Source organism: Mycteria americana, chromosome 14 (genome assembly GCF_035582795.1).
Source record: "Mycteria americana isolate JAX WOST 10 ecotype Jacksonville Zoo and Gardens chromosome 14, USCA_MyAme_1.0, whole genome shotgun sequence".
Taxonomy (NCBI): domain Eukaryota; kingdom Metazoa; phylum Chordata; class Aves; order Ciconiiformes; family Ciconiidae; genus Mycteria; species Mycteria americana.
The window spans coordinates 8,080,826-8,099,942 of record NC_134378.1 but is presented as its reverse complement, the minus strand read 5'-3'; the positions used below and the strand labels follow the sequence as shown (position 1 = coordinate 8,099,942).

The 19,117-nt window shown below is 38.0% G+C and overlaps 2 protein-coding genes across 5 annotated transcripts in view; one reads left to right on the top strand and one right to left on the bottom strand.

The window, feature by feature from the left end:
* Positions 1-14,977, top strand: part of SULF2 (sulfatase 2) — a 169,809-nt gene extending 154,832 nt beyond the window's left edge. For all 3 annotated transcript variants that reach the window (XM_075517573.1, XM_075517572.1, XM_075517574.1), the window contains 10 exons: positions 2,147-2,390; positions 4,250-4,346; positions 6,095-6,189; positions 8,769-8,828; positions 9,261-9,430; positions 9,968-10,110; positions 10,331-10,454; positions 11,769-11,799; positions 12,101-12,157; positions 13,281-14,977. In XM_075517573.1, the coding sequence (XP_075373688.1) occupies positions 2,147-2,390; positions 4,250-4,346; positions 6,095-6,189; positions 8,769-8,828; positions 9,261-9,430; positions 9,968-10,110; positions 10,331-10,454; positions 11,769-11,799; positions 12,101-12,157; positions 13,281-13,311 (1,052 nt within the window). In that variant the 3' untranslated portion in view covers positions 13,312-14,977. The remainder of the gene's footprint in view (positions 1-2,146; positions 2,391-4,249; positions 4,347-6,094; positions 6,190-8,768; positions 8,829-9,260; positions 9,431-9,967; positions 10,111-10,330; positions 10,455-11,768; positions 11,800-12,100; positions 12,158-13,280) is intronic.
* Positions 14,978-15,782: 805 nt separating this feature from the next.
* The window catches only part of NCOA3 (nuclear receptor coactivator 3), a 94,752-nt gene continuing 91,417 nt past the window's right edge, over positions 15,783-19,117 (bottom strand). For both annotated transcript variants that reach the window (XM_075517570.1, XM_075517571.1), the window contains exon 24: positions 15,783-19,043. In XM_075517570.1, the coding sequence (XP_075373685.1) occupies positions 19,032-19,043 (12 nt within the window). In that variant the 3' untranslated portion in view covers positions 15,783-19,031. The remainder of the gene's footprint in view (positions 19,044-19,117) is intronic.

Below are 19,117 nucleotides of genomic sequence, written 5' to 3'. Positions count from 1 at the left end.
TGGGAGAGCACAGCACAGATGAATATTGATCCTATTAAGTATTTTAACCACTTCCTCTGAAAATAATGGAGTTTGGTACTAATCACAGTGCTGAGTCAGTGCTGTGGATAGCACGTTGCGATAAAGCAATACAACAACTCCTTTATGAGCTGTCTCACTCCAGACCAATTTGTTCATTGTAAGGCTGAGTTAGTTTGGCTGCAAGGGAGGAGTAAGTCCTGGGTTCTAATTCTTCAGGGACGTGTGTAGACGACAGTTCCCTGCAGCTATCTGCTGAGGGTCCGACATGCTGGATTGGCATGTTAGACTTGGAAGGAAGGTAAATTGTTGGTTGGCTTAGCTTAACAAGATGAAATGAGGGAACAATTAAAGAAATGGGAGTTTATACTTCGAATATAATTGTTAGGGTGTAGCTTTTTGGAACTTCCTCCTACTTCTGAAAAGATGGGAGTTTCCTTGTCATTTAGTCAAACATTTCCTGAATGGGTGCCTGAAATAGGGTTGGTCTTTTGGTTTTTTTTTCCCCTTCGGCAGTGACTCACCTGGCTTAATATCAGCAATAAACTTTGAACCACGGGTGGAAAATGTGCAAAGCCAGACAATCCAGCTGGTATTCTACTTTCTGTGTGTGGCGCTGACAAGAATATAGTGCTTGGACCAGTTTCAGGTGGGAGGAGATGTTTATTTCTCTTCCCACAGTCTGCAAAATGGCTTTTGAGACTTTGTGATCCATTTGGATTTAATGTAAGGCTTCTTGAAAAAAGTCACTCTGTGTTAATGCCAAAGCATGCCAATTGACATGAATATTTGTCAATTTTGGTTGTTCTGCCTCCCATTCCTTTTTTCCCCCTGCTTGTTTTGCTGTGGAGATTATCCCATAGAGAAAGTTGGTTTTTCTGTGGAGCTTGGGATTGCAAGAAAGAAAGATTGGTCTTCTCATTTGGCACATTGGTTGAGTTTTCCCCTTATCAGATTGCAGAAGGAAGTCCCATTCTTGTGAGATGTGCTGTGTGTTTCAAGTCTGTGTAGAGGAGAGGTGACTGGAGGAGCCAAGGGACTCAATTGTTTGCAGTAATGTCTTAGATGACTCCACACCTCATATACAGAGCGAAGACTCAGGCACTGGGCAAGGGGGAGAATTTTCTCAAGGAACGAGATGATTATGCTTAGTGTAATGAGTGACTCTGAGCAGTCGTTGGCAGTGAGCAGGAAATATGGTCAGAGATGGACCCCATCATACAGTAGGGAAGTTTAGATATGGATTTAGACTCCATAACTAGGATGTATTTGTGCCATTCCAGACCAAACAGAAGAGGAGCTCTGGGGATTTGCATCGGGACAGAGAACTTTGGAAACCAGTAATGGCAAAAAGATCAATGAGGATCTCATACTGCGTAGTGACAATTTGTAGCAAATGTTTCATTTTGCCTTTGGGCTGCAAATGCAGAAGCAAAGTCTGAGGCATTGCATAGCACTGGAGGGTGGTGCTTTCGTGTACAAACTCACTGACTGGTCTGCACATCAAGAAAATAATTGCAAAGAAAAGAATTAGATGTGGATAAAAGTAAGGATTCAGATATTATCTCTCCTGAAAAGATCAAACATCTTACCTTGAATAATGAGTGTAGAATTGAGAAAAGGCTGAGGCTGAACACTGAGAATACTTGGGACAATTTCAAGGAAGTGTTGCAGGAGTCCTAGCAGTGGAGCATTCTACGGTGAACAGTAGAAAACAGTAGAGAACTAGTCTGTAAGGATGACCGAAGACCTTGCTGTGGTGACCCGTCATGGTTATTTTTTAAGGTCTTACTGCCATCTAGTGACTCCTGGGGGGAAGAGCAGAGTCTCTTCGAGCTGTTTGCTCTCAAAGTGATGTTGGACAAGTACATTTTCTTTCCTCTCTGCCATCCTTGTGCATTTGCATTATATCTGCCCTCTCTCTCATGCCTTAAGGTATCCATCTATCCCTGCAAAAGGTAATGAAGCAGCAGCTCAGAGGACAGCTGCAACAAACACCATTTGTCATCCAGTTAATTCCAGATGTCACAGTATGGGCTGGGTTTTCCTCCCAAGAACCACAAAGAGGATCAAATTGTAACATGCTGTTTCTCCCCCTCTTAATCCTTTCACTTCCTTTTCTACACAGAATACAAACAAAGCTATGTCCGGAATCGGTCTATCCGTTCTGTATCTGTTGAGCTGGATGGAGCCATTTATAAGTTGGGTTTAGAGGATGGATACCAACCTGTCTTACCAAGAAACATCACCAAGCGGCACAAGATGCAGAGGGCTATTCTTCATGAGGAGGAAGATAAAGACATGGGGGAATACAGTGGCACTGGTGGCATTGCAGAGTATACAGCCCCTAACCTAATAAAAGTGACACACAGGTGAGTGCATGTGGTATATTTCTAAAAGCTTTTGCTGCTTAAGTGGCTACTTTACATAAATGGCTGTGTTCACTTGTGATAAGCATATTGTGTCCCTTTGGGATACCCAGTCCAGCTTCACTAAAATTCTTATTCTCATCTGTACAACAGCTTTCGGTTTTGTTTTAGTTTTGTTATGTACAGAGGGGAATGAAGCTACTGAGGAACTACAGCAGTGCTTTTATGTCTTCTGCTGTCTCATTTGGAGACAGTAATCACTGATCAGTGCGTGTTTCCAGTGAGGACAAGCAAAACTGTTTGCAACAGTTGTGTGTACACCTATGTGAAACCAGGAAAGGCTCTACCCATGGAGATCTCAGTGTGCAGTGGGTAACCTGGCCTGTCTGAAGACCTAAGGCTCTAACTGGAGTATGGCCTGGTTTCATGTCATAGGTTGCTTTGTATTTCAAACACCAAATGAGTCCTAAGGGAGGAAGCAGCCTCTCGGAGCTTTCTGTAGCCAGTGCTAGGAAAGGAAAATCTATATTATGAATGAAGCTGGATGGACCAGGAGCATTGGGAAATGGAACATACTGAGAGAGAGGTGAGGGAATTGTCTGAGCACTCTAATAGCTAAAAATCTTTTCCTCAGTGTGCAAGTCTAGGGACTGATGATGTATCTTCAACTGTACTTAATTAGTTTAGTCACCATTTCCACTTGTGAATTATCAGGAAACCCACCAATCATTATTGATTACGTGCGTTAAATTGCTTAATGACTAGCTCATGTAAACATGCATGAGCCAGTTAGCTGCTGTTGAAATCCGTGGTTTCCATTTGACTTCTGTTTACAGGGTTAGAGACTCGCTAATACGAGGAAACGTAGCTAGGTTGACAGCAGAGAATTGTGCCCTCTTACCCCAGCTCTCACGAATGTTCGGGACCCATAAATCTCTATTTGTGCTTTTCTTCTGGAACAAGTTAAATTGATTTTTGCTGCCTTACTGGGTGAATCCCAAATCTATACAAGGAACTGTCAGGAAGGTTGTGCATAATTCATGAGGAGTCCCCAGGAACACTTGCAGAAAAGAAGGCAGTGGGACAACATGTGCAAGGTGGTTAAAAGAAAATAAAGGAGTATTGAAAATACTTAGCTTTAATTTAAACAAGCATTCAAAAATGACTACATAGTATTTGTTGACCCCTAATACACTTCTCAGGTAAATCTGTCAAGCGTTTGTTTGTTTGTTTTTGAAAGAATTTTAAAACCTGGATTGCACTAGAAATTAGTGAAACATAAGCACTTAAAATTGTCAGAGGGTGTTTTGCCTTTGAGGTCAGGGAGATATCTTTGAAAAATGTTATCTCCTTTGTAGAAAACAGCAAAATTTCTTTGTTTGGTTTTTTTTTCCCCTTTTCTTTATGGTGTAGTAATACATCTTATAAAGAAGTACTTTATCCTTGCCCCTACCCCTGTATCGCTTAATTATGCATTGGGAAATTGCTTCTGACTAATGCTTTCTGTGCTTGCTAGTTAGTAGAGATTATTTATGTAGACAGCCTAATGAATAAGCAAGAACTCTGTGCAGCACAATTTACATATAGAAATTAAGCAGTCAACAGGTTCTGCTTGATAGGAATATTCTCCTTGAATTTTTCTACTTCTGAAAAATTTCCATGGCAACTCAAACCCAAACGTCTTTCCTGGCTCATAGCACACGCTTCTTCTCTTGAATGAACGTTGCTTTTTTTAATTCTGCATGTCATTTCCAATCTGGCTTCTCATCTGTCCTGGAGTTGTGTTATTAAAACCAGCTGTTTGCATTGCTCTGTATGAGTGTATCCACTATAATAAATATTGTTTGCTTTCCCATGCCAAGGTGCTATATCCTGGAGAATGATACCGTTCAGTGTGACACAGATCTGTACAGGTCACTGCAAGCTTGGAAGGACCATAAACTTCATATTGACCACGAGGTCAGTGATGTTATCAGTCATGCATTTTCAGTGTGTGTTTTTAGCTTGGTTTTCTGTGGGCTGATAGGATCATGCTGACTGTGTCTGTCTGCCTCTGGGTATCTGTGTCCCTCCCTGGAACCTTTTGAACTTGCTGGCTGATGTCAGAATAGATATTTCAGAGATAATTAAGTTGTTAGAAGTTTGTGAAGACAAGATGCTGAGTGGAGCAGAGAACTGCAACTGAAGCAACAGCTGAGAAATGTCATAAGCCTTATGAGATAAATGAGAGACTTAGAAGTGTCCCCATCCTGGGAAAAATTTCATCTGGGTCTTTTTCACATCTTATTAGCCCTGCTCCCCAATGTACCTCTCAAAAAGAGGCCTTCAACTGTCAAACATAAGCCCAAGGAAAAGCGAGCTTCATTAGTTTCGGTGCTTCTAGAATTATTTATTTTCCTTGCTTGTGTTTAACCCTTGCACTTTGGAATTGAATTCGTTTTCCTTAGGCTTGTGGATATGAAGAACCTGGAGATAATTTGCCCTATGAAATTTGCCTATAAAACCTAATCTGACATTTTTGTTGCTTATATTGAAGAATATAGGCTCAAACCCTTCACACGTTGTGTGTGAAAGAGGCAGCCTTCTAAGGACCAGATAATGGTGGAACAAATGCCAAAGAGAAGCATAAAAAAAGGCTCTCCTGTAATCTCTTACCAAATTATATGAATTCACAGCAAAGTCCTATGTAAGAACTTGTTGGCTGCCTTTTGTGGTACTGATTGACACGGTGCAAGGCAGATAGATACTGAAAAACTTACTAGCTCTGCTAGGATTAAAAAAGGGCAATTTCAGTATCACTGTACTCTTCTAATTCTTTTTTTCTTGAGAAAATGTAGGCTATATGGAGTGCCAAAGAAAATGAGAGCTCGCTTCTGTCCTGTTGTGTTTCTGATTTAGGGTCACAGGGCTGGATTCTTTGTGTATTTTTCTTGAACACTCTGTCCTGCCTATGCTTCAGCAGCCATGTGCTTCCACTAGACTTATGGTCACTAATGTCTAATGGTAGTTTTGCAGTAACTTTGTTGTTCACACTGGATTACTTTGTTTTTTCTGCTGTGTAAAGAACCGAGGTAGAAGCCTATAATACCCATCTGAGTGGAAGTGGGCCACAGTGTGTGTGAGCTAGACTGAACAAAAGCAGGAGTTTCATTTACTGAAAAAAAAGAGGCAGTTAAAAATAAACTATGTGGGTGGCACAATTAACTGCTAATCCATATCCCATGTGGCCAGACGTTGCTAAAGACTGCCATACAAAATGATGGAGCCTTGCTGCTTTTCTTTTTCAGAAGCTCTGAAGAGGGGACTTCAGAGCACTCCCTCCCCATCCCCTTCTCAGGTTCATAACAGGCTAAAATTTAAGGGCTTCATTTTCCTTTGAGTAACCTTTCTCCCCTTGCAAATGTGCTGTTGAGCACAAGAGGAAAAATCACAGTGGAACCAGGAGTGGTTGTCTACCTGAGGCCGTGTGCCCCCCATTCCCCCACTGCCACATTCCACATTCACATTCAGTAATCAAAGCAGGCAGACTGTACCCGCAAGGCTTCCTCCTGCGTAGTTGCCTTTTGGAAAGGTAGATAATCTGAAAAGGCTTGTTAGTGGTGGGAGTCATGGGAGGTGGTGAAAAGGAAGCATTTGGTGACAACAGAATGGATTTGAGCAGTAAATCATGCTGTGTTATTTTAACCTGTGTCTTTACTTTTTTTTAGATTGAAACTTTGCAAAATAAAATAAAAAACCTGAGGGAGGTGAGAGGTCATCTGAAGAAGAAGCGACCTGAAGAGTGTGATTGTAACAAGATAAGGTATTTCTTGTGTACTCCAGAGTAATTATTCATAGTGTGCAACTGTAGCTGATTTATGTCTTCCCAGGAGAGATCAGAATCTGTTTTTTTAGGTGATTGCCTACTTACTCTACTCTTGTATAACGCTTTCTGGGGGAGTTGGACTGCTGCAGAAGTACAAGGCCCACCTTCTGCTAGGCAGGAGTTTAATTGCCTCTGTGTCAAGTGGTGATGATGTAACAGGATGTGTAACATAGCTTATAAACCAGTTAGTTATCCCCTTCTGCTGAAGATGCTGCTGTTAGATATCAGCAATTCATATTTTAAGCTTCAGGCTTTTTTCAGAAAAAACTTGCTTGCCACAAGGGCAAATTGTCAATATGGTGCAGCATTACACAAATCTGTTTTAAAAAGAATAGTGTGTTAAGTATATGGAACAATAGGGTGGAGAGATGAGATAATTTCTTCAAGGCTGGATGTATTATCTCATAGGATGCATCACTGCGATATTTCGCAGTTATGCCAGGTGGGAGAAGCAGGAATTGTAACAGTTGGTGCAAAGTAACCGTATTTTTGTAGCCACCACTGACACAGTGCACCAGATCTTTTTGTTCCCTAGTGCAGATCATTTTTGAATTTTAAGTGCAACAGGCAATACTAAAATAGTGATTATGCATTACGGTCTCTGCATAGTTGGTTTCTCATATAGCCAAATATTTGCAAAATGCCCACTGATTGCATGGAAAGAAGGTTCAAGCACACCTGAATCCTTCTAGGGAGCATGCAAGCTCTTGCTCTGCAAATAAACACAGCAGAAAATCTTTCAAAATCAAATATTAACACAAACAGAATTTGTCCCCGAGAAAGCTGTTCAGAAAGAAACTAGGAGCAGCTGCTCCTGATCGTAGTGATCACAGAGCAATCTCCAAGGCTGCTGTGAGCCAGATGTCACCAGGAGTGCAGTAGCAGTACAAATACCACAAAAAAAGCTGTACTTGAATGTACTCGGAAACACAAGGCAGCCATGCTCTTATCTGTGGCTCAAGCAGCTTTAACTAAGTAGCCTCTGTGAGAGAGTATGGATGATACTTCTCTGTCTCATTGGTATAACGGAATGAGGTTTTGAGCATAACACTTAAATCCTCGGAGGCGCAACATACTCTACAGACATGAGGTACATAGTCGTTGTGGCCCATGTGGATGCTGCGACATAGCTTCAGCAACAGAGAACTAAAATATGGAGAACATCAATTTCTTGAGTTATGTCAACCCATACATGGAACCCATGGTAAAAAGTGTTTAAAATGAAATCAGTATCATTCTAAATGGCAAATCCTCAAAAAGTTTATATTGTTTTATAATCCACTGCTTTCAAAACTGATGTTAACAACTGAGTTTATTTAATATATACTGTAACAAGGCAGTTATTTTTATTAGTGAATGTTTTATAGTAAAGAGTGTTATATTTTTCAGGCCCAATATAGGAAGCACTTATATTTGTGCATAGCATTATTCAGGTGAATAATCCTACTGAAATCAATGAAGTTAATTATCTGAGTTATATATGTTCCAGTGTTTGCAGAATTGCATTGAATTAGGATTTAGGATTAGTTAATGAAATACCCAGTGTCTGTGCAAGATAAAAATTTGACTGAAGATAGATAGTTCTTTAATAATTTTATTTTGTTAATTTGCTATAAGGATTAAATTTATTAAAGCTCCCAGTCGCATTAATAATTGAAAAGGTTTGTTTTGAAGGGAATTTTAGTCTGACAACTAACTTAATTCTGATGTACTGCTTAGAAAATAGCATTTATTGAACTTAGTTTGTCTTTGCTGATTTGCATGGGTAGTAACTTCATCAGTCATAAAATATTGCCGTTGACTAAGGCTGTTTTGTCTTTAACTTTGCAAACTACACAGAAAGGAAATTTCTGCAAAATCTTGTAAGAGTCGGTGGAGACAGAGACAAGTAGACCCAAAACAGTAGAGCCACCCAGCTAGAATATGTATGTCTGCTTCCACCCTCCATATCTCAGACTATATTAGACACTGCTATTGCTGCAGCAGTTCCGTGCATCTTGTTAAAGTTTTCCTGGAACTTCTGGCTAGTAACAATGGAGAAAAAACCCCAACCCTACAAAGTAAAAGTGGTATTTAAATTCTTTCATTCAGAAGGAAAATGACAGGAAGGTGGTGCATGCTTGTCATCTGAACAAATTAGTGAATATTCAGTTGAAGAAATGCTGTAATTGAATTATAAGTCTATTGATTTTATCTGCCTTGTGTAGGGAAACAAGAACCAATGACAACTAACATTGAAAATTGTAGCTGGAATAATCTGTGGATACATTTTGCAATACAGTGTTAGAGCACCAGCTGCCACTATGCACAAATGATCTAAGGAAAGAAAGAGGCACAACAAGGCTCAGAAGTGACTGACCCAGTCTAGCAAGGCTGCTTTGTATTGACCACATACATGAATAAATGGGAGAAGTGACACTGGATTAAACCTCCTTCAAATCCAGTATGGAAGTGTGGTATGAACAGGATCAATTGTCTTTCTGTTGTTCATCAACAATGCTGTTTTTATTTTCCAGTTACCATTCAAAACACAAAAGCAAACTGAGGCACAAGGGATCTAGTCTTCATCCTTTCAAGTAAGTGAAGACCTGTTCCTTTGAAAGAGGAAATGCAAAGACCTTAACATTTGGTCCATGCGCACCGGTTACAAACTAAGCAAAAGTAGCAGTATTTCATTTATCCTGTATTAGAAAGCATAAACACACAGACACCTGGGCAACGAACTAAGCCCATGCTGAAATGCTTGTAAATTTGAGATAAGGTTCCTGGTTTGGGAAATGTCACATCACAGACTTCAGGCAAGCCTATAAACCCCTTTGGCTTCATTTTTTTTTCCCAGTGACATTGAATTGTTATATCCAGAAACATTTGGAAGAGAAGCCATTTAATTAAAAAATACCGGTTATTTCTTTCCCTCAGAGCAGCTTATTTTATTAGCTGCTTCATTTTTTTTTAGGTCTGTTCAAGTATAACAGAGTCTGCATGACCCTAATGTTTCATGTGTGCAGGAAAGCCCTACAGGAGAAAGACAGGCTGTGGCTGCTTCGAGAGCAAAGACGAAAGAAGAAACTGCGCAAACTGCTTAAGAGAATAAAAAATAATGACACATGCAGCATGCCTGGTCTGACCTGCTTCACCCATGACAACCAACACTGGCAAACTGCTCCCCTGTGGACACGTAAGGATACTTTAAACTACGTAATAGGTAGGCGGTACTGGCTAGGCTGGGCTAGGATTCTGGATTACTAGAAGTTACCAATATCATTAGTGATGTAGCCAAAGCTACGCAGCCTTCCTCATACTAAATAATCTCTGTTTCAGTGTTGGCATTATCCTTGCACAAAGGACAAAGGAGTTAAAAACAAAAACAACTGCAAATAAAAAACTACAGATATTGTGTACAGTACAATTATGCATAGTGCCTCACCATCTGGAATGTTTCCCAACCAGAGAAGACAGAGAAAGCAACTAGCCAAGACGTTGCTTGAATTAGCCATGTTGTGTAGGTTAGGTATGCATAGAACAAGTAGCTGATGCTGGGCTACTTGTTCTCTAAGGCTACTTGTTCTCAGAAAGCTAAGGCATTCTCTGCTTTAGAGCTCAGGAGTCACAGAGTAACTGTCTATGAATAAAGTCATACCATAAACAGAAAATACCAAACAGTGCTAAAGACAGCAGCACGTAGCTTATGTCTTTATAACTCTTCAATTTGCAGTGGGCCCTTTCTGTGCCTGTACCAGTGCCAACAACAACACATACTGGTGTTTAAGGACAATCAACGAGACCCACAACTTCCTGTTCTGTGAATTTGCTACTGGATTTTTGGAGTATTTTGATCTCAATACCGATCCATATCAGGTACCTGATCATAGAACAGCTCTAGAAATACATCATTGTTCCTTACTGATGATAAGCCGAAATAGCGCAGTATTGGTGCAGAATGTAGATAAGGCCTAAATCATTTAATGTAGTATGATTTGGCTTCTTTCCTGTTACAAATAAACCGCATGTATTCCATCTATGAAAGTCACCAAACTACAGAGCAATAGTTACTAACAAGAACCCCTGTTTATTGCAGCTAATTAATGCAGTGAATACACTAGATAGAGACGTTCTCAATCAACTGCACGTCCAGCTCATGGAACTAAGAAGCTGCAAAGGATATAAGCAATGCAATCCGAGAACTAGGAACATGGATCTGGGTAAGTGCCTCTCCTGTCACACTCAAAAACTCCCCAAAAGAAATGGGGCTCTTATTTACCATTATGAAACTTGTATCAGTCAAAAGGATTTTAGCGTTTATTTATACTAGTAATGTCCTGCTGAGGCTGATGGCTGTGTGCTCAGATTTTTGTATTTGTTCAATTTGTGTTCTGTAATGTTACTTAAAAGAAGACTGAAACTTAAATAGTACAGTGAGGAGTATTGCTGAGATGCAGGGGAAGGAGATGAGGAAGGAACAAAACTGGTGAAAGAGGGAAAGAGTACCCTAATAGCCACTTCCAACTTCATAGACTCATAGGACAACTCAAGTTGGAAGGGACTTCTGGAGTTCATCTGGTCCAAACTTCTGCTCAACACAGGGTCAGCTGTGAGGTCAGACCAGGTTACTCAGGGTTTTATCCAGTCCTATCTTGAAATCCTCCAAGGCTGGAGACTGCACAACCTCTCTGGGCAACTGGTTTAGCAGTTGAGTTTCAGCATTCCAACTGAAGGCATAATTTTTAGAAACACTTCTTTAGAGACAGTACAGCCCATGCAGCCTTGGTAAAACGGCTTGAAAATAACTTCAAAAAGGACGCTAGTGCTTAAGCTGATCAGTTTTTTCCCCTACCTGTGTTACTGCAAGGTAGTTGTGAAATAACAGCACATCTAAGAAGGGATGCATTATGCTACCAAAAGATGTGCTCTTGTAACTATGGATTTAAATTCCAAAAAGCAAAATGGGTCTCTACTCTTGTTCTAGGTTAGTTTCATCATTTCCTATCCCTTACATTTTCTCTGGGTCTACTCAATGGATCTGGTTTTACACTGCTTGTGATTTTTTTTTATGTTTAATGATGATAGCAAGAGGTACAGTTACTGTATTTCTTCTTTTTAAATTGCATTTCTTATGCCCCTTAGTACAATTAAGTTGACATAAGAAATGCTATTTTTAAAAATATGTAGCCTTTAGAGCTTGAAGACCCCCAACCCAAAAATACTGTTACTATTTCAGGTCTTATTTAGTATGTGCACTGCACAGAGCTGTGCATTTTGAAATCAACAGGTTTTGACGTTTAAATACACCACTGAAGGACATGTACAGAAAGGTTTCAAAGGTATCCATCCCATTTTACAACCTATTTTACCTAGAATAAGGGATTAAATAAAAAAATAACAGCTCCAGTTAACATGTATAGCAATACAGATTATTCTGTCAATATTCTTGGGTCTTTTTTTAAATGGCGCCTTACCTGATACCTTATTCTGTTGCAGGCAATGGTTAGTAACATTGTTAATTTTTCCTCATCTAGGACTTAAAGATGGAAGCTACGACCAGTACAGGTACATTTTTAAAAAATAGTTAAATTATTATTTTTAAGTACTGCCTTCATGGTGAAGGAGTTAGGAGTGTGGGATTGGGAACCACATGGACAGACACTGCCTGGAATAGCGTTTGCAAGATCTTTCCATCCCAGTTACTTTGAAATACTGGAGCTATTTCTATTTCAATGTTACAGCATGTCCTAACCTTTGTAGTCAAAATTCAGGCTAACTCTTCTCCTTCCTCATCTTTCAGACTGTAGTGCTGGTGGTTTTCTTGGTGATGGTTAACTTTTTTCTCCTTTTGCTGCTTGAAAATTAGGCAGTTTCAGCGTCGAAAGTGGCCAGATGTGAAGAGACCATCATCTGCCAAGTCACTGTGAGTTGGGAGCAGTTCACAAAAAGCTTTTCCTTACCTTTCTTTCCTTCACTTCTCTTTTTGCATGCAGCACCTTTTTTTAACATCATCATCTATTCTCATGGAATGCTTACGTGGGAAGTCCTCTAAATTATTCAAGAAATATGATACTGCCATCATTACAGACTACTGCTGTACAAAACCTCTTGGTATATGTTTTCTGGGAATATAGGAGCACTGAGGTCAAGGCAATTTCAAACTTGAGCAAAGGTCGATGCTCAGTTGAAGAACCCAATTATGGTTAACTGCCATTAAAAATTAGAGACCATTATGTTGGTTTTGTCTAAATTTAAACTTGTAGCAGCTACCTAGTGGTCTTTCACACCATCCAGTGTGATGGAAATTGATTGTAATTTGAATTACAAAACTGATTGTAATTTCTGAGAGTAGAGAGAGTATCATGTATTTTCTTGCTCTTTATCCAACCACAGCCTCATGCGTTGTGAGCAAAAAAAGCAAGTTAGAACAGAAAGGAGACTACAAGACAGATCTGTACATTTTGGTTTATTCTGACATTAGACTAAAATGTAAGATTGCTTTTTGCTTACTTAACTGCCCTTTAAAACTTGATGATGATACTCAGTTCTCAACTGGCCAGAGCCCAAAGGTGAGATACAAATTTAAAGACATGAAAAATAGTTACCTTTGCTATGTCAGTTACTGTCTCTGAATCTCCCCTGAAAAAGAAAAGAAGGTTGAGACTTCAGCTCATTAAAAATCATAAGGTGCTCTCAAATTGTGCAGTGAAAAAATATGCACAAGTGCCTTAATAGGCACAGTCTATAGCATTCTCAACTCGCTTAAGAGGATTTGCTTGTTTAATGATAGTATTTTTATTTCTAGTTGAAGAGATCCAAGACTGGCTTTCGAACCAAAATGAAGCTAGAATTAACGAGACACAAGGTTTTGTACAGGTTGAAGTTTCAAACATAGTTGGATTGTTTCTGTGATATACCTGCTATATTTTTATAGGTGGCCTACAGTGTTTCAAATGTTTTTTCCTGCATGGAACCATTAAAAATATCTTTCTAACTACTTCCTACTAGAAGTTTATACACTAAATCATGTTTGTTTTATTTTAAAGAGGACAACTGTGGGAAGGATGGGAGGGCTAACCTCCCCCAACTGCTGCACCTCCGTGAGGATACAAACTGGCTGGAACTTGAAACCATGTACAGACTAAATGAAAATGTGTATGACTTCAGAAAGAATTACAACGTTAGCCTGGAGGACTGGATAAACTTTGAGGCTGAAATAGATAGAATGTTTGCACTGGTGAGTGAATTAAATAGATGCAGTGAAATCATGGGAAATGCTGTCAGAAATACAGGTCTCTGATATCCACTATTGTACCTGCTTTTTGCTTTGGATTATACCTCACCTGCTTCACAAGGCATTTTACTTCAAGAAGACACCACTAACACTGATCCAGGAATTGACAGAAGAGGAAATACAGCCGCGTCCCAAAGAGGATTGCCATCCCAGTGGGCAAAGCGTACACAAAGACAGCGGAAGTAAACTTAAGACATTTTTCAGTTCAACTATCTTCAGATGTCATGAGAAAAACTTCAAAGCCAAGTATAACTCTAGAGCAAGCTTTAGAAAACATGGACGCTTTTGCTTCTAACTGGGGTAAAGGTAATGGTGGAAAAGAACTTTTAAGAGATTCAGGAATTGAAGTGAGCAGCATTAAATATTCTCAACACCATGAGATTTCTCAAATTTCCTCTGAGGATCAATTTTAGTTCCATGTCTACTTGTCCATCCTATTGACACCTCTAGGAAAATTAGAGAAAATCTTGACTAACAGGACGCCAGATTTTTGAGGGGGTTGTGTAAATATTGATCAATATACTGTTTGAAAATAATTCCTTCAGGTTGTGAAGAATTTTGTTAATAAAAAGAGTGGAATGCCCACACACCATTTCTCAAACCGTTACTTAATGTTGCATAGTACATTTCAGAATTTATCCATTTTTAAAAGTACTGAAAAATTTCAGTAAATGTACATCTTAAATTTTAATGAAATCAGATTTGTATGAAGTTTTTTTATGTGGTAATATTATATTGTATGTTCAAAAGCCAAAACAATTCCTTTGAGAAAGCAGCATTTGCTTAGTAGTGTAACTTCTACATTTATTTTAAAAAAAGGCAGCTCCAAGAAGTTCAATACTTGTAGCCAATAAAGAATAATCTAGTTATAGTTCACTCTACAAAAAAGTAGATGTTCTGAATGACAGTTACTGTTTAAAGGCTTTTAAAGGGGAAAAACCCATCATTTTACTAAGGAAGCACAGTGTACAGAGTCTATTTGAGTATTTTCATACAGACGTTATTAAATACATTGTAGTACAGGCACTAACAGCCATATTTGTATTTGTAATTGTTTTCATGTTAATCTGCTACCTGTTTTAAAGGCACATGCAGGAGGGAGCTCATGTGACAGACTCGACCAGCTGTGGCCTTCACTCTTAACTAAGAGGTACTTTTTTCAAAACACAAACTTAACTTGCACTTCTAGAAACACAGTGTAAAAATACATCATGGAAATTATTTTGATACCATTCCTGGTTTTGCACATTAGGAAATTCAAGTGGAATTACTTCATGGGGGATCTAGATCTCTGGTGAGATCTCCCCATACTCAAAAAATATACTTGAATTTAGGAACTGAGAAAAAAAAAAAACCCACTCAAAAAGTAGCAGTGGGGTCTTTCATTGTATGTGCTATATAGGAAAACTAGGCTTGAGCTTGTATTTGTATCACACGTGAATAAGTCAAATACACTTCCCAAAATCTTCTTGCAAGTTTTTCTTTTTTTACTAACAGAAGTAATATATGATTGTCTGTCTTAAGCCATAGATTTTGTTTATAACCTGTTACAGATTTCCTGGATTATCAGAAACATCTGCTAGATGATGAGATCCTGGATCAATACAAATAAGTAAAAAATACTGAATTTAAACTCACCAATAGAAACACATTTTTGCTGCTTTCCAGAGAAAAGTGTCAGCTGGCTACCATTCCCAGTGAGTATGCAGAAAGAATACTAGGTTAGATTAAAAAAAAATTTGCACTTACCTTCTTTTGTGTTCAGCCTGTAGTCTTTGACAAGATGAGGGTGTGACTATCAAAATCCGGCATGGCCAGTGTTACTGCTGCTGTTACGTATCAGTCGGAAGCTTGAAAAGTTACCATGTCCCTTTATACAAAATATTGAGCTGTGGGACTTGGATGTGACACAAGCAGCAGCTGTTATTTTATGAAAGGTAGGTTGTTGCCAAGTTATGGGGAAAGCTACCACCTCTTCTCCTTTCAGCTCTGCTAAAGACTGTTATTTAAGTTGAAAAAGACATAAATTCCACTTGGCGTCAATGCAACCTTAGTTGCTAAATGGGTCTCATAGGTGGAAGGTCTAGGTTGTTACTCCCTTAGCTTTTACGGCCAACTAGGAAAAAAATTTCCATCGTTTGCTATATATAGCTTTCCTCAGTAATAGCACTGGATTTTCTCTGACCTTTCCAGGATACAGTTATCAGCCTTAAAGTATTAGACAGCTAATACACTATGTCACCAAAGTCTGATTTTAAATAGAAACCTTTATTTACATTATTATTAACATCCAAACACAAAAATCAGAAGAGCAGTAATACCTTACAACCAACTCTTTTATAAATCAGTCCCCATGATTTTTCTGTTTTGCAACATAAAGATACAGATATTTCAAGCAATACTTAATGTAAACTAAACTTAAATGCAGTTCTCAATACTGTATGCCTTCTCCTGAGAATTTTTTAAAATATTGCTCTCAGAATTACATGATTTCATACTTGCTGTATCATTCTGTCACGTGGTAGTCTGCACATAAATTCTAAAATAAAGTGTGTGCTAATTGGTACAACATTCAAATAATTTTGTCTTATGACTGAAAAATGGTCCTGATTTTCTAACTTTCAAAGCGGTATTTTAGGCCAAGATTGGAAAAAAATATTACATATGAATTTTATAAAAACATGGTTTCTGTGATCGAAAGAGTAACAGAGACATGTAGCAAAACAACGCTCATTATGCAGCAGCGATCAGAGGTGGCTGTACTAGCTAATTGTTCTCTTTCTTACTGTTGAAAATGTTATGCAGGTGGTTTTTAAAAACATTCAGAAAAATCTGCTACTATAGAACCAAAACAGAATTTGTGGAGATATTCAATGTCAACAGATTTCAAGGTCAGTTTTATTTACTGCAGTAGGTAAGATTTTCCAACTAGATGTAGTATTTAGGATCAGTGCTGCCAAGAAAGATGTCATCAATGCATATTAAGAATGCCCCCCTCCCTCCTCTAACCAAGTTTAAACTAAAACTCTTTGGATTCAGCAAAAAAGTAGGTACTGGAAAGCTCCAACATTCTAAACACAGATGAGAAAATGGTGATCCTTTATAACATCAGTCAGGTACCAGTTATGTATAAATAGAATCACTCATTTAAAAAAAATTAAAAGGGCACAATGTATAAAGTAGTAAGTATATAGCCTAAGAGCTCACCTAATGAAAGCAATCAGGGTTTGTAGTTTCCATCAATATAATGAACAACTACAAAATACAAAGATTGTTCTACTCTGATTTGCTATAAAAAGCAAGGGATTGTTGCCTTTCAACTTCAGTAGGCAGCACTTACTCAACAAATAGATATGTTCTAAGAAATAAAAAAAGAAGATAAAAGTTCCTTAGGCTTTTAAAAGTTTTGCATTAAAAAACACACATGAATTGGACTGAAGGTTTCAAATAAATACTATCACCTAATCTATCTACTCAGTACTAACTGCAGAGACAGGGTTGCATAAAGTAGATCAATTGAATCTACATTCCCTTTGGAACACAACTGGCTGTATGCTAAGGATGAACTTTTTGAGAATAGTTCTAGTTAAAGTTATTTCTATTAAAATGGAAGATCACTGAATATGCTGAACAATAAAACCACCTCTTGCTTACAGTACCAAGAAGAAGCAATCAAGAACACAGATTTTTTTTTTTTTTTTTTACTCACTTGGGAGAAGTCAGTTTTCCATTACACAGTGAACAACAGAACAAAAGCACCACACATCTTAAACATTTCCGGGTCGTTCCTTGTGGAAGTTTAGAGGTTTGACTCATTGTAACTGCCTGAAACTGGAAAAACTGCAAGAGGATCTTCATTTCAAGGAACCAAAAAGGGGAGAGCGGGAATGGAACCTAACAGCAAATAATATGAATAAATTTGTAGCCAGACTTAAATACTGATATGAGAGAAACCTGCTTAGAAAATACATTCATTACTATTAGAACAATCCAATGAGGTGCAGACATTTGGTTAAAGTGTGGCTTAATATCCTTAAAGATTTCTGGATGTCATGTAACAACAAATATTTTGCAACAGACAAACTTTTCTGAAGAACATTTAGAGTTCATTAAAATTGACCAAAAAAGACACAATCCAGATTCGTCAACTGAAAAAGCAACATATTATAGAAAGACATGACTGTCATGACAAGTCAGTAACATCTTACAATGCAGAGCCTTTTTGTCAAATTGCCTTACTTAAAAAGAAATGTAACAAAGTGCTCACAGGTGGAGAAAGCAGTTAACAACTGGTCTTTTATAAAAAGCTATACGTTAAAGATGTAAAAATAAATGAAGTGTTGAAGACCAAAGAAGAGAAAGATGTGGGCCAAAGTCACCCAGCTTCAAAGTCATTAAATTTAATTAAAATAATTAAAAAAAAAAATCTATTTGGACCTCAACTACACTGAGTTTACAGAAATCAATTTTGTTAAATATTTAGCTTCACAAACTCTGCAAAAATGAGTTAGTGACCTACAAAAGTCATATATATAATACATTATCTTAAAGATCATATTTACAAAATTTATTCACAAAAAGACTGCAAGATTCTGATTCAGACTGCAGTGCCTTGCCTTGAGTTTTCTGAAGTTATTTTCAAAAAGATGAAAGATTATTGCTCTAATTTCCATACACAGAAAACATTACATTATGCAGTCTTTTCAAATAATTCTTAAGAGATTGTGTTTGAGAAGGAACATGAGTACACCATACCTTCATATTAAGTCCTTATCAAAGATATTGCATTAATCCATTATATAGTCTTTTATAAAGTGCACTCAGCTGCACATCAATATGTAAATATTAGTCACAATTGTGTTTAAATAATTTAAATTTATTATCCTCTCTTTTTACCCCTTGGCTTCAATGGACAGGATTTTGGACTAGTATGTGCCAATTCATTTTGCACTGCTACTTTGCTTGGGAAATCCTGACTCTTGGGGGCAAGAGATTAAAAGCAGCATTTATATTCAGGAATTAATATAAAAGAGTCAAGGCTAGGAACTACATTCTCTGTCAGATATTGGTACTAGAGAAATCAGAAAATTCTTACCACCGTGACTTCTCCAGGCACTTTTGTCTGCCTGTAGTTAAAGGGCTTTGGATAGCTGCAGTAAACAGATAAGGTATACCAGGAGTCTACCCATCATATCTACTAAAATGCCATTGCCAAATTCACATTTCTAGAGGCAGAGCGCCAAAAATATGTATGACCTTTTTTGTACACCACAATATACAGTAATACAGAGATTGCTTCTACTAAAATGTTTTTTTGTTTGGGTTTTTTTTTTTTTTTTTCCCCTCTGAATGAAGTAACTTAGGACATCATGGTGATTAACAGGAAAAATCACTTATTTCTGAAGGCCAGTACTAGTTGCCGTGAAGAATGCGTAGCTTTCCTTTATTATACTAGTGCATCATTAATACAGCGCATTCTTGTTTGAAGGTATGGTTCTAGGTGTCAGCAGTATTTCTGTTAAAGAAAAGAAGAAATAATCATCAGAGAAAATAAAAAACATCTTTGCTGAAAAAACTGGTCAACATACT